Source organism: Nycticebus coucang, chromosome 11, assembly GCF_027406575.1.
Source record: "Nycticebus coucang isolate mNycCou1 chromosome 11, mNycCou1.pri, whole genome shotgun sequence".
Classification (NCBI taxonomy): Eukaryota; Metazoa; Chordata; class Mammalia; order Primates; family Lorisidae; genus Nycticebus; species Nycticebus coucang.
Genome location: NC_069790.1, coordinates 59215466 through 59231628, shown reverse-complemented (window position 1 = coordinate 59231628; position 16163 = coordinate 59215466). Strand labels below are relative to the sequence as shown.

At 35.6% G+C, this 16163-nt stretch overlaps 1 protein-coding gene across 7 annotated transcripts in view; it reads left to right on the top strand.

Moving 5' to 3' along the window:
* Window positions 1-16163, top strand: part of AKAP9 (A-kinase anchoring protein 9) — a 193706-nt gene that overhangs the window by 53225 nt on the left and 124318 nt on the right. For 4 of the 7 annotated variants that reach the window (XM_053608476.1, XM_053608478.1, XM_053608475.1 and 1 more), the window contains exons 4-8: window positions 3579-3632; window positions 3995-4165; window positions 5644-5799; window positions 6675-6872; window positions 12483-14867. In XM_053608476.1, coding sequence (XP_053464451.1) covers window positions 3579-3632; window positions 3995-4165; window positions 5644-5799; window positions 6675-6872; window positions 12483-14867 — 2964 coding nt within the window. The remainder of the gene's footprint in view (window positions 1-3578; window positions 3633-3994; window positions 4166-5643; window positions 5800-6674; window positions 6873-12482; window positions 14868-16163) is intronic. The other 3 variants (XM_053608477.1, XM_053608480.1, XM_053608479.1) reach the window with 3 other exon arrangements.

Below are 16163 nucleotides of genomic sequence, written 5' to 3'. Positions count from 1 at the left end.
GTATTTCTTAAACAAGTTGCTTGTATGATTTATGACATTTATGAAATGACTGGAGTTGGAGACATGCCCATATACTTCATATAGAAGTAACAGGCTTAGCTTCTCAACTTTGACTTTCAATGAATGATCTTAGTCATTAGTTACTTGACTCCACCTCCATGTGTCAGACACATTGAACTCTTCCAATTTTCATGATCTTTTTTGAGCCATCAGATTCTTATTTTTTATAACAACATCCACTATTAATGTTTGTTAATGTACGTATTCCCAAATTAAGTATAAGTCTTAATCATAAATTATGAAAGATTCTTTTATTTTTTAACATTAGTGTTCACTAAGAGAATGAGTCATCGTTTGTTTGTTTGTTTGTTTGTTTTATTTCAGGTTAATGTGAGAGAGTACAAACAACCAACTCACAATATTGGAATTTGTTAGGTAGAGTGTCTCTTGTAGTTATGTCCTGCTCCCAGAAGGTGTGCCATGCACCCCTACTTTGTGCCCATTCAGTGGGAGCACACCAGACACCCCTCCCCATTCTCCCTTTCTTCATTCCCCCTGCCTCCAACTTGAAATGAAATTTTCTTCCATGAGGATGTAAATTAGATTGTCTACAGGCTTCATATTAGTATTGAGTACTTTGCATGTTTGCTTTTCCATTCTTACAACTTTACTGAGAAAATGTGTTTTAACTCCAAGGGATGAGTTTTTGTAGGAAGTCCTTAACAATGAAAATTACTTTTTTCCTGATTCTTCCCAAATAGCAATTTATTATCTGATACTTACCATAACAGAATATTTTAAATTTTAAAATATGCCTTGCTTGAACTCATCTATATCTTTACGTTATCAATACAGATTAAACTTATGAATTAAAAAAGAATTTATTAACATAGTCTGAAGCTTAAATAACCATGAGTAATGCTGGAGTAAAAAAGGACATTAAAGGAAATTGAAATTTTTTTCAGTTGAAGGACTCTATTAATCTAATCTTCATGTTTCAAGTTATTGATTTACTTTCACATGAAGATTTACCAATTACAATATGAGAAGGCTAATGTTAGATAAATATTTTACTCATTAGGTATCAGTAAAATAATTATCTACATTAAAAATAGAATACTTTGGCTCCACACCCGTAGCACAGTGGTTATGGCACCAGCCACATGTATTGAGGCTGGTGGGTTCGAACCCAGCCCGGGCCAGCTAAACAACAATGACAACTGCAACAAAAAAATAGCCAGGCAATTGTAGCGGGCACCCATAGTCTCAGCTGCTTGGGAGGCTGAGGCAAGAAAATCACTTAAGCCCAAGAGTTTGAGGTTGCTGTGAGCTGTGCTGCCATAGCACTCTACTGAGGGTGACATAGTGGGACTCTGTCTCAAAAAAAAAAAAAAAAAAAAATAGAATACTTTATTGCTAACTACCCTGTTTCCCCGAAAATAAGACAGCGTCTTATTTTAAGGTGTGCTCCCAAAGATGCGCTAGGTCTTATTTTCAGGGGACGTCTTATCTTTCCTGTAAGTAGGTCTTATTTTCGGAGGATATCTTATTTTCAGGGAAACGGGGTATTAATGATCCTAATAATCTGTTGAGTGTTCCTGTTCTATCTTTGGAATATAATTTGTTTTTATTTAGTTCTTTTGGTAGTAATATTTTATTACCTGTTTTGAAAAATGGTTATGTAGTATTTAATACATACGAGTTGTTCAAGTATAAAATTTGCTATCACAGAATTAGAGAAAAATTACATGGAACATTGTCTATATGAGGTATTAAATACAATTATTATAAACATAATTATTTTAAGTGGGCAACTGTTTATTATAAACAGATAACTGATTTCGGTGCCACTTAAAGGAATATGCATTGTTTTATATGATGATTCGAAGAGACAGTAGTGTCCCCTTATCAGTGGTTCTGCTTTCTGTGGTTCACTGTGGTCTGAGAATATTAAGTGGACATTTTTAAAATAATTTATAAGTTTTAAATTGTGCCCTGTTCTGAGTAGAATGATGAAATCTGTGTCTGTCTCATTTATCCTGCAGGGGATGTCAATCCTGCCTTTGTACATTGTATCCATGTTGGATATCCTGCCCTCCTGTCAGCCGTTCAGCAGCCAATTTGGCTGTCAGATTGAAAAAGCATAGTGTATTCAGGCTTTGATACTATCTACGGTTTCACATATCCTCTGGGGGGTCTTAGAACATACTTTCCATATTCCCCAATGATAAAGGAGGAATATGGTGTTCATAAACATACTTGTCATTACACTGTTACTCTAAAGTACAAGTTTTAGTAGACATATCAAAATACTTCATTTCAGAATCAAGAAAAGCTAATTGCAACTTAGAAGTACAGTATTTAATTAGAAAGTTATTGCAAATGATTTAATGTTAATAATATTCTTTAATAAAAAAATTTTTTAGAGACAGAATCTTGCTTTGTTGCCCAAGCTTTAGTACAGTGGCTATTCACAGGCACGATCATAGTTCATTCCTGCCTGGAAGTCCTGGGTCAAGAGATTCTCCCACCTCAGCCTCCCAGTAACTGGGACCACAAGCATGTGCCACCATGCCCAGCTTATTGATACTGATAGTCTTAATAGAGTCAGTACTCCTGCCTTCTGATAGTTTTCACCAATTACCAATTGTTTTTATCATAGATGGTGATTTTTTTAACTTTAGCTTTGATTTTTCAGAAATTATCCTTATGATGAAAGCAAAGGAATCAAACTCTGATAAATAACTCATAATTAGGATTTCCGCTTTTTAAAGTATGTGGCCCGTAGGGATCTAATTCTAGTAGTAGGCTATTCTGTGCTATGTATTCCAGCAGAAGCAACTTCATTAGCTTGGATTTTTTTAACATGGAATAGTGAATAAAGTTGGTTTTCACACTATTAAGGGACAAAGTGATTATTAAATGGATTAATTGATCTGCAACTAATTCTCACTAGGTCATAATATGTCATCCTTTTCCTCCTACCACAAAACATATGTGTTAGAGATGAGTAGTTCTGTGTTCTGGAAAACCTTCACATTGGTCAGTGTTGGCATAGCTATCATAGTTCTAGCCCCAGTACAAAGTTCTCGAGGCAGTGTTCCTCACCACTTATCTCCTGTGTCTTGACTTGCTTACCAGCTTTCAAGAAATTTTTATCAGTAAGTGTTTTTACTTGAAAATAAATAAGGATGTAGTCCAAAAACAATTATTTAAATTAAGCGTTTTATGAAAGAGGATCCAGTAACTTGAGGTTATATCCTGAAAACCAAATAGAAGTTGCACTTAGTTAGAACCTTAATGCATAAGGTTTCATTTGTTGAAGTAAAATGTATATACATACTTCAGTATCTTTTGCATTGTGAGCATTGAGATGTTCAGGGAATGGTTGGCATTTGAAATGATCATAATCTTTAAATATTTCAATTAAATTTAATCACTGTATCTGTTTTTGCCAATGAGGCATTTTCTCTAGAGATTATAATACACAGGCATGAATACAATTAGCAGAAATATTGTTCGCTAAGTAAAATTCTCTCTTAAGGTTATAATTATATCAGGAAATTGTTTTTATACAGGTAAATGGTTGCAGATTTGTGATGAAAACAGGAAAGACTACAAATGTGTTAAGGGTACAGTATTTAAAACTGCTTGTGATACTAATGTTTTATATAATTTAAAATTATCTGGCTTACTAACAAAACTTTTTCCTGCATGTACCTCTGTGTGATGTCAAATTGATTTTTAATGTTTAACAAAACAAACTTACTTACCTTTTATTATGAAAGTCAACTGTAACAGAATTTGTGAATATTCTTGTTTGTGCTCTTGAGGTGTATATTATATTCACAACGAAGTAGGTTGCCATGCCAGTAAACTTCCAGGTGATGAGTGATGTTTTAAAGTGGACTTTGCTGTGGAATTCAATATTTGAATCCCTCTTCCTAAAGAATGTCGCTAGTTCTGATTTATTAAAAATCTTGAATTGATTTAGGAAGAAGGATTTGATGTTGATGATTCTTACCCTGGACAAGGAGCGCAGTATAGTCAGACCCATCTAGAGATGATGGAAAGTGAATTAGCTGGAAAACAGCATGAGATTGAAGAGCTAAACAGAGAACTGGAAGAAATGAGAGCCACCTGTGGGACTGAAGGACTGCAGCAGGTATGCTTACTTTCTGTGGCTTTTAGTTTGCTGCTCACAAAAACAGAAATAGGAAATTTGAATGGTAGCATATGTGCTCTCTTTAAAGATGGGTTTTTTGTTTTTTTTTTTTTTTTTTGCAGTTTTTGGCTGGGGCAGGGTTTGAACCCCCTACCTCCGGTATATGGGGCCAGTGCTCTACTCCTTTCAGCCATAGGCGCCGCCCTTTAAAGATTGGGTTTTTAAACAATAGCATAGCTGGGTGCAGTGATAAACTTACAGTCCCAGCTATTCGAGAAGCTGAGGCAAGAGGATGGCCTGAGCCACCCAGAGTTCGAGTCCAGCCTGAGCAACAAAGCAAGACCCTGTCTCAAAACAAAACAAAACTAAATGGCAACTTAAGATCATCTCATAATTTTTGACCTTGTATATAATAAAACAACCCTCTTTAAAACTAGGATTTCATTAATAAGACTAATACATTAGGGACTCTCATTTAACTTTATAAGATAGCTAGTCCAAAATTACTTCAGGAGAACAGATATTTTTATAATCCACCTGAGAGAAAATTATCGTGTAAACCACATTAAAATATTATGACTTAGACCCATTAAGAATGTTACCAAGCTGGGCATGGTGGTGCATGCTTATAGTCCTAGCTATTCAGAAGGTTGAGGCAGAAGGATTGCTTGAGTCCAGAAGTTCAAATCTAGCCTGGGAAATGTAGTGAGATCCCATCGTTAAAAAAAAAAAAAAAAATGTCAACAAATCCTTATACGTAACTTTTGTGGTTAAAGTAACATCTGTTGTCCATGGCAGGCAATTAAGAAAACGAAGTGACATAGACATTGATGAGGATGACAGTACATTTCACTTTCGTCCCCTACAGAAGCTAGTTGGCATTGACCATGTCTGTGGTAGTGTTACCTAGGAGTAGAGTCGGTGCACCCATAGATATGAAGGTACTTGGTTTTCCAGAAGTGGGTGTATGGATGAGCCAGATCAAAGTATTCTTTTTTCCCTCAGTTTAGATACATTTTCTTTTTTTTTTTGTGGAGACAGAGTTTCACTTTATTGCCCTCGGTAGAGTGCCGTGGCGTCACACAGCTCACAGCAACCTCCAACTCCTGGGCTTAGGCGATTCTCCTGCCTCAGCCTCCTGAGTAGCTGGGACTACAGGCGCCCGCCACAACGCCCAGCTATTTTTTTTGTTGCAGTTTGGCCGGGGCTGGGTTTGAACCCGCCACCCTCCGCATATGGGGCCGGTGCCCTACTCACTAAGCCACAGGCACCGCCCAGTTTAGATACATTTTTTTCAAAGTTCATTTGGAAGTAAAAACCAATTCTTTCAAGTATAGAAAAGACTGCTTACAAAGGGTAAGAATTCTGCCAGTATATATTTTGAATTTCACATGTTTGAAAAGCAGTTACCTATAATAATAATCAATTTTGTTTAAAATTGAAGTCTAGCACTTAGTATTTTCATTGGTTTCCTTTAGTTACAGGAATTTGAAGCTGCTATTAAACAAAGAGATGGCATCATAACCCAGCTTACTGCTAATTTACAACAAGCGAGAAGAGAGAAGGATGAGACAATGAGAGAATTTTTAGAGTTGACTGAACAGAGTCAAAAATTACAGATTCAGTTTCAGCATGTAAGTATTACTAACGGACAGAATTTATTAATCTTTTAGTAATGAATTTTAAAAAGATATCTCACTTTGAAGAACAAATGTTAAGTTTGTTAAAAAGTCATTTGCTTGGTATGTCATGTCGGAAAAACTAATTATATATGTTTTGTGTTATGTTAACCAAGAATTTAATTCATGCTTCTTGAGTGGTTGTCTGCCTTTTTCTTTGTACTTCTTCTGGGTCTTTACTTTGAAATCCTACAAAACCTTATAAGGCTGACTGAGGGAATTTTTGCAGAAATTGAACTGCAGTCACATTATTCTACTTTTGCTAATGCTGGTATGGTTTGTTTCTAAAATGGTCACTAGACTGAATATATTTCATTTACCTATAATTAGAGCACCAGTAATCTAATTGCATTAATCAAGGTTCTGATGGCAAGTAACAGACAACAATTAGAAATAGCTTAAGTAAAAAGAAGAAATTTAGTGTAATGAGTAATACAAGCTTATCTTATAGAACTCAAGGGCAAAAATACAACCAGGGAGTGTAATATAAAAGGGATTGGAAGTAGAAACTAGACAGTCGTCAGGAACCCAGAATACTGATTTTTAGGCCTTAATTCTGTCTGTATGTTTCTTAATTCTCTCTGTATGTTTTCTTAATTCTCTCTGTATGTTTTCCTCCGTCATGTTTCTCGCATGTGACGTCCTTTCTCTGCTCTATCATAAAGGAAAGGTAATACTGTTTCCTCAGCTTGGTAACGTGTCCATCCTTATGCAGTCAGCAATAGCAGCGTGTTTGCTGGGATCACAAACCTATGAAGCCAGGAAAGTTCCCACAGCACCCTTGTGGCAGTCACTTTGGAATTTAATTGATGTTTCTTTCTATTTGCAAGTTACAGGCTAGCGAAACTCTGAGAAACAGCACTCATAGTAACACAGCTGCAGATTTACTACAAGCCAAACAGCAAATCCTCACTCATCAGCAACAGCTGGAAGAACAAGACCATCTATTAGAAGATTATCAAAAAAAGAAGGAAGACTTCAAAATGCAAATTAGTTTCTTGCAAGAGAAAATTAAAATATATGAAATGGTATGTTTATTTTAAGGAAGTCGTCCAACTTACAGCAGCTTTGTAATTAACTTTAAAGTTTTTTATGCAAGTGTTTGTCTTTTTGTTATTCACGAGAATCGCAAAATTTTATAATTAAACTCTGAAAAAAACTCTTTAAGTATGTAAAATAATTTATTTCAAAAGCAAGTGCAAATCTCAGGAATGCCATTTTTAAGATAATACTTATTATTGAGTTCTTTAAAAGTGATCAGCCTGTGTTAAACTGAATTCACAGGAGGATCTAAATTTATAACCAGGGTTTCTATCCTTTTTTGTCATCTAAAAGTATTTCCATTTATTTTAGCCATCATTGTGAATTCTGAAAATATTTTCACAACAAAATGAAATTTTATGGGTTTATTAAGAAAAAAATGCAGTCCATTCTCTTTATTCATGTTAATTATGTTCTATAAAATTATTAGGAACACTTATTTAGCAAATAAATGCTTCTAAACTTAAATCCTACAAACAGTCCGTCCTGGTAGATACAATTTCTTTATTCTTTAAAAGAGAGATTGAGATTCAGTAGTGACTAGCCTGAGGCCACTCTACTAATAACAGGTGCCACAGCTGGAATTCAAATCCTGTCAACTGCCCTAAAGCTGGAGCTTCTTGCACTGCACCTCACTACCTCCTACCGTCTCTGTCCTCTGGTCCTTTTCTATATGAGAGCTGAAACAGGCAAAGTGTGGCAGAGTGTGGTTGTCTTGTTTGACCTCAACTGGGAATGTGTGCCCAGCAACTCAAATTTTTTGTTAATCTGTCACTGTCTACAAATAACACTGAAAGAAGCTTCAGTATTGATTTTGATGTTACAAATAAATTTTAGCAAGAATTCGCAAGTAAGGAATCTGTAAAAACTGAGGATGAATTTGTACATGTAATATAGTACATTTTATAAACTTATAAGGTTCTTCTGCCAGAAGTTGAGTAATCACCAAGACAAGAATATTGTTTGGATAATAATAAAAGTATTAGTATTTATTGAGTACTTACTCTATAACGGGTGATATTCAAAGTACCTTATACATGTTAATTCATTGTATCATCACCACAACTTTGTACAATAGAAGTACCATAATCATCCCTGTTTTACAAGTAAGGACCCTTGCAGGACAAAGCAAGATGAAGTAAATTGCCCACATCTGTAGGTGATAAGTTGATAGAGCCAGATTTCAGCCTTGACTCCAGCCTGCTGTTAGAATAATAGGAAATATACAAATTGAAGACATTGAAATTATGAAAAAGACATGCTTTACAACTAAGTTAATTTCAAAATTATTAGTAAATGTGTGCAGAATATCTATTTAGTAGCAGGCCCTTGGAAAAGATATAATGATGCTTTACCCTGGAACCCATGGATTAGTAGGAGAGCTTTTGCATGTACATGAGAAACCACAAAACAAGTGTAAGTGTAGGTAAGAAGTGTTTTGAAGGTTCTGAGTAGTTTTGGCTTCATGAAGGAAGAGATTCGGGGTAGGCATTTGGGAGGGGGTGATATTTGCGGTAGGGCTGTAAGAGTAGGAATAGTCCCTTTTTAATTGTATTTTGTTTCTCCAGCAATTGGATTAACATATGGAAGGAACAGAGTAGCTACTCAACAATTACTTGGTAAACAAGTGAATAAATTATTGATTTCAACTGCTAGAGAAGGAGAGGATATTTTATACATAAGTGAGGAGTGGGCGTGAAGACCCAGGCTGAAACATGTTGAAAATGGATAGAGGCGGCACCTGTGGCTCCGTGAGTAGGGCACCAGCCCCATAGACTGAGGGTGGTGGGTTCAAACCCGGCCCCAGCCAAACCGCAACAACAACAACAAAAAAAGCCGGATATTGTGGTGGGTGCCTGTAGTCCCAGCTACTCAGTAGGCTGAGGCAGGAGAATCGCCTAAGCCCAAGAGCTGGAGGTTGCTGTGAGCTGTGTAATGCCACAGCACTCTACCAAGGGCGATAAAGTGAGACTCTGTCTCTAGAAAAAAAATAAATGGATAGAGAGCAAAAAAATAGTATAATTTGTCTAGAAAACAGTAGTCTTCGAAAATGAGTCTGTCTGGAAGGTAAGCATAGAAAGATAGTCTAGGCATAGGTAAGAAGAGCCTGGAAGTTGAATTGTATTGTATTGTATTCAGTAGACAGTATAATTGGGGATTATTTAAAATTTAAGTAATTCATTTTAGTGGGAGGCTAACCTTTATATATTTGAATGTTAACAGGAATACTTTTATCAGTCTTTTTCATTATATATATTTTTAAATTTCTCATTTCTTTAAATATTTCCTGAGTAGTAGTTCTATCAAAGCAGTTGAGACACTAAGGCATTAGGCTCACGACTGAAACTATTTTGGTCCCTGAGACAACTGTGTTGATAGTGAAAAGCTCATTCTCATTGTCCAAATCTTCCAGACTTCCCACAATGCAGTGGTCACAGGCAGGAAGAATGTTACTCTCCACTTTCTCTAGTGTGTTTCCAGAAAATGGAGAGCTCGCATTCCCACCCATAGGGCTGCCTTTTTTTACAACATATAGTAAGTGGTTTAAAAACATGTACTACGGGGGCGGCACCTGTGGCTCAGTGGGTAAGGCCTCAGCCCCATATGCCGAGGGTGGCAGGTTCAAACCCGGCCCCGGCCAAACTGCAACCAAAAATAGCTGGTCGTTGTGGCAGGCGCCTGTAGTCCCAGCTACTCGGGAGGCTGAGGCAAGAGAATCGCTTAAGCCCAGGAGTTGGAGGTTGCTGTGAGCTGTGTGATGCCACGGCACTCTACCGAGGGCCATAAAGTGAGACTCTGTGTCTAAAAAAAAAAAAAAAAAAAAAAACATGTACTAAGAAAAATAAACCATGAATTTATGTTGTTTAACAATTGAATGGAGAATTATTGTTACTTGTTTATAATTATATCTGGTATTGGATGATTTTGAATTATGTGATACTGTTAGCTCCCCCCGTAGAAAATCAGGGAATAGAAAAGTTAGATTTTTATGACAATATGAACATTTTCAAAACTAGTTACTTATTTAACTAGAATTAACTAGAATTAAAATAATTTTACTTTCTGATACTTTCCAAATCCTTACAGATTTCTTTCTAATGTGTATTTATATAAAGCATTATAAGAACAAAATACCTCAGTGTACAGCATATTCTTAAGGTATATTTAGCCTGAAGTATATTCTTTGAGATAGAGGAAATATTATTTATTGTACAGATGAAAACACTGATTAAAAGAGAATGACTGATTCGTAATGCCATGGAGTAGTGTGGAAATTGAAGAAGGCTCAATACTGGGTAATAACACCTGGTGACGTTGGGTGGGATATGTAACACCAAAACAAAGGCAGGAAAACTTCAGTCAAGAGGTGGCACAGGATAGTGTTCATTGCCTTGTTTAATTTATATTGTGTAGAATCTGGCCTTTGATTTATAGGCTCAGAAGTTTGATTTTATTTTTCCTTTCACCTACAACTTAAACTGACTCAGAGGTAAACTCAGATTTTCCAGGTCAAGAGGCTAATGTTTTAAGCTTAAATAAAAATGTTAATTTACAATGAAAAATAATTGCTCCAAAGACCTGTATGTTTTAAGCTTACTGCATTTTATTTTCTTTCCATGGGCAAATGAATTTAAAAAGTCAAGTAATAATTAGAAAGATATTTAGTGAGCGTGAGATCAAAAGGTGTAAAAGGAATCAGATATCCAGTGGCATTAGGCTGAGATAACCTGATGTGTTCATCTCACAATATCTATTGGAATTCTTAGCAGTCGCATACCAATGGGGTAAGAGGGTCAGAGACGCTTTGTGCGTGTCCCTGACATCCCCCCACTGGTTTGTGACTTGATGTTTGATATTATCCCCCGACATTGCTTTCCACTTCAGGTATGGTTTTTTAGAGATACCAGAATTTTCAAAGGCTAATGACACCTTGATCCTTTTACTCGGATTGTTTTTGAGTAGGCACTACCAATGTTTTCCTCTGAGGCTTTTGCTTTTCTAGGCTTTTATATTTTTTCTTTCAATAAATATTCATTTAAGGTGCTTTCAAGTTCTTCTTGAGTGGGAGTTCTCTCTCCTTAAAGTAATTTTACTTATCTAGTTATATCTGATCCATTCTGTGAAATTATTGTATTTATTTGTTTTGGGGACTATAGATCTTAACTGGTTACAGAGGCAACTAAGTAACTAAGCCGGAACTTTGAGCCCTGACTATATTGAAATAATTATGAAAACAGATATGCCTTAGCCAGGGTCTGGGTTTAGCTTTATCTCATTTCCAAAATAGAGTGCAAATAAAAACTAATGGAAAAATATCTGCCTTGCTTTCAAATTTGAACCAAAAGTCTAGGACCAAGTTGATATCCACAATTTGAATAGCTATCTTAGATGTCATTTGAAATTTGATCACTTAAATATTACATACCCCTAAATTTTCTTTTTTTTTTTACTTAAGAGCCCAAAACTGAAGTTAAGGCAAACCTATAGAAATCCGTATTTGCTATTGTTGTTTTTCTCTTTTTATAGTACTTGACCATGAAACATGTTCACATCACCAGAATACATAGAAGGAAACTTGGTATATTTTTAAGACATCTTTTTGAAAGTGTCTAGATGTAGTATATAGTGCTTTTACTAGTTATAGAAAATACTGAGCCAGGTGTGGTGACACCCACTGGAATCCTAGCTTTCAGGGAAGGCTGAGGCAGGAGGAAAACTCGTGGTCAAGAATTTGGGACCAGCCTGAGCAAGAGTGAGACCCCGTCTTTACTAAAACTCAAAACGTTAGTTGGGTGTGGTGCTGTACAGTTGTAGTCTCAGCTACTTTGGAGGCTGAAGTGAGAGGATCTCACTCACTTGAGCCCAGGATTTTGAGGTTGCAGTGAACTATGATGATGCCCACATACTATGCTCTAGCCAGGGTGACAGAGTCGGATTCTGTCTCAAAAAAAAAAAAAAGAGGAAAATACTAAATACTTAGAATGTTGGTCAGTTAGTAAGAAAAATGAGAATGTAATAGTTTAGAAACATGTAAGTCAGACTGAATTTTTAAATAAAAATTTTAATCAGTCATGTAAGAGAAAATTCTTCCCAGAAGACTGAAACTGCTATAGTGTTTGCTCACAAGTGGTGTTGAGTACACAAGTTCTAGGTCTCATTGTTACCATGGGAAAAAGTGAGGGATAGGCCTGACAGTTTTTATAGAATTATGGAAAATGGAGACTTCTATCATTTTTTTAGTAATAAAATTAAGTGGTAGAAGTTGCCAGGAGCTTAAAAATGCCCTTCTTGGGCGGTGCCTGTGGCTCAGTGAGCAGGGCGCCAGCCCCATATACCGATAGTGGTGGGGTTCAAACTCAACCCCGGCCAAACTGCAACAAAAAAAAAATAGCCGGGCGTTGTGGCAGACATCTGTAGTCCCATCTACTGGGGAGGCTGAGGCAAGAGAATCACCTAAACCCAGGAGTTGGAGGTTTCTGTGAGCTGTGATGTCATGGCACTCTACCAAGGGTGATAAAGTGAGACTGTCTATAAAAAAAAAAAAAAAATGTTAAAAAAAAAATGCCCTTCTTATATTTTCTTTTTTTCCCCTAAAGGAACAAGATAAAAAAGTAGAAAACTCAAATAAAAAAGAAATACAGGAAAAGGAGGCAATCATTGAAGAATTAAATACAAAAATAACAGAAGAAGAAAAAAAAACTCTTGAGCTAAAGGATAAAGTAACAGCTGCTGATAAATTACTAGGAGAATTACAAGAGCAAGTTGTACAAAAGAACCAAGAGATAAAAAATATGAAATTAGAGCTGACCATTTGTAAGCAAAAAGAAAGACAGTGTTCAGAGGAAATAAAACAGTTAATGGGGACAGTTGAAGAACTTCAGAAGAGAAATCATAAAGATAGCCAATTTGAAACTGATACAGTACAAAGGATGGAACAGGAAACACAAAGAAAGTTAGAACAACTCCGGGCAGAGCTAGATGAGATGTATGGGCAGCAGATAGTGCAAATGAAACAAGAATTAATAAAACAACATAGGTCACAAATAGAGGAGCTGAAAATACAACATAAGGGTGAAATGGAGAATGCTTTACGGTCATATCCAAATATTACAGTTAATGAAGATCAGATAAAGTTAATGAATGTGGCAATAAATGAACTGAATATAAAATTGCAAGACACGAACTCTAAAAAGGAAAAACTTAAGGAAGAACTTGGAGTAATTTTGAGAGAAAAGTCTGAGTTACAGAGACAGCTTGAGGACCTTTTTGAAGAACTGAGTTTTTCAAGGGACCAAATTCAGAGAGCTAGACAGACAATAGCTGAACAAGAAAGTAAACTGAATGAAGCACGTAAGTCCCTTAGTACAGTGGAAGATTTGAAAGCCGAAATTCTTTCTGCATCTGAGGCCAGGAAGGAACTAGAATTAAAACATGAAGCAGAGGTCACAAATTACAAGATAAAACTTGAAATGTTAGAAAAAGAAAAGAATGCAGTATTAGACAGAATGGCTGAATCACAAGAAGCTGAATTAGAGCGTCTGAGAACACAGCTTCTATTTAGTCATGAAGAAGAACTTTCCAAATTGAAGGAAGATTTAGAAATTGAACATCAAGTAAATATTGAAAAACTTAAGGATAACTTAGGCATTCACTATAAACAGCAGATAGACGGCTTACAGAATGAAATGAGTCAAAAGATAGAAACCATGCAGTTTGAAAAAGATAATTTGATAACTAAGCAGAATCAATTAATTTTGGAAATCTCAAAGCTTAAAGATTTACAGCAGTCTCTTGTGAATTCAAAGTCAGAAGAAATGACTCTTCAAATCAACGAACTTCAAAAAGAAATCGAAATCCTCAGACAAGAAGAAAAGGAAAAGGGTACACTTGAACAAGAAGTTCAAGAATTACAACTTAAAACAGAATTGTTGGAGAAACAAATAAAGGAGAAAGAAAATGACCTTCAAGAAAAATTTGCACAACTTGAAACAGAAAATAGCATTCTTAAAGATGAAAAGAAAGCCCTTGAAGATATGTTGAAAATACATACTCCTGTTAACCAAGAGGAAAGATTGATTTTCATAGACTCTAGTAAATCTATGCCCACAGACTGTAGCTGGCAAAAAGAAATTAAAATACTTACAGAGGAAAATGAGCACCTGAAACAACAGTGTATTCAGCTAAAAGAAGAGATAGAAAAGCAAAGGAACACCTTTTCATTTGCTGAAAAAAACTTTGAAGTTAACTATCAGGAGTTACAGGAGGAGTATACTTGCCTTCTCAAAGTAAAAGATGACTTAGAAGACAGTAAAAATAAACAAGAATTAGAGTATAAAAATAAGCTTAAAGCACTTAATGAAGAGCTTCATTTGCAAAAAACAGATCCAACTGCAGTGAAAATGAGACGTTTTGTTTTTGATGACAAGGCTTTTACAGCAGAACCATGGGAAACCGGAGAGGTTGTTGAGAAAGACACAACAGAACTCATGGAAAAACTTGAGGTGACCAAGAGAGAGAAATTAGAGCTCTCAAAGAGACTGTCTGATCTTTCTGAACAATTGGAACAAAAACATGGTGAGATTAGTCTTCTAAGTGAAGAAGTTAAATCTTTAAAGCAAGAGAAAGAGCAAGTCTTGTTAAGATGTAGAGAGCTAGAAATCATAATCAACCATAATAATAGGGCAGAAAATGTAAATGTACATGACGTTCAGCTAAGCTCTTTAATAAATGGAGTAGCAACTGCCGCAAGCAGTGACTCTGGAGGATCAGCTTCTAAAATACATAAAGGTTTTGGTGAAGAATCAGAAATAATGTCTGGAGATAAACTTCCTTTTGAAAATATGACTGTTAGAAAAGAAAAGCAAGAACAGTTGTTTTTGGGTGATTTGCCATCAGTAACAGATGAATCATCACTGTGGGCAAGTGAACCAAGTGAAAATGATAAACTTCAGAGGGAACTCAGTGTACTTAAATCAGAACAGGTATGTTTACTTCTTTATATATAGTAAAGCACAATGAAAATATAGGCTTCATACTAAGAATCTTCACTTTGATAAACTATAAATTCACATCCTTGTAAGAGTGTGTATATTCTCAGCAAATAAAACATGAGAATGTTTTCACATTTTCATTGGAAAGATGAGAGTTTAAATGACGTTGAGAATCTCAGCGTTAGAAAAGTTACTAATTTTATTTTGTAATATTTTGTTGTGATCTTAAAGATTGGTCTCAGATTGTTTTTATTTTATACTGGTATTTTTAAGTTTCTACAACTTAAAATGAACTCTTAAGCTTTTTAGTCATTTTTTTGATTTGGCAGTTATGAAATTATCTTTTGTTGGGAAAATAAAACGATTTAAGTCCCAGAGTTTTTTTCAAAGTCTTGTTATACCCAAAGGGGAAAATACAATATTAGCTTTAAATTCAGTTAAAGAATTACATGTGTATAATGAGTAATACCAGATCACTCCTGACAATTTATATTTGCCACATACTGATATTAGAAATAACAAGAAAATTCTACTGGGCATCTACAGTATAATGATGCTAACCAGAGTTTATGTGTTCCTCCATATTTATATAACAAATATTTATTGAATCTCTTGCAAGGTGTAAGAGTATAGTGACAAAAGAGAAGGTTTCTGGTTTTGAATAGCATATATTCTAGTGAGGCAGGCAGATAATGAAAGGAGTAACGAGAAATAGTGATAAATTCTATGAAGAAATAAAACAGGACAATGTACTAGAGAATAATGGGGACATGGTGGCAGCAACATTAAATACGGTGGTCAGGAAAGGTTTTTTGAGGGAATTGATGTTTGAACCAAGATCTGAGGGATAGGGTGGAGCCTGCTACGTGGGAATTAGAGCAATTTTAAAGACATATGTATGTTTGAGGAACAGAACTAAGGGCTGTGCAGTTGAGGTCAGAGAAGGGAAGAATAAAAGAAGAACTTGAAGAAAAAAGAAGAGACCAGACCTTGGAGAGGTGGTCCCAGCTACTCAGGAGGCTGAGGCGGGAGAATTGCTTAAGCCAGGAGTTGGAGGTTGCTGTGAGCTGTGTGAGGCCACGGCACTCTACCAAGGGCCATAAAGTGAGACTTTGTCTCTACAAAAAAAAAAAATACACTTTGTAAGAAGTTTTGATTTTATTCTAAGTACAGTAGGAAGCCATTGGAAAGTTCTCTTTTTATTCATATTTATGATCTTATGTCAAATATAAAGATATTTTACATATTTAATAGCCCAAGTAGAGTCAAGAAATTAAGATTGTTTAA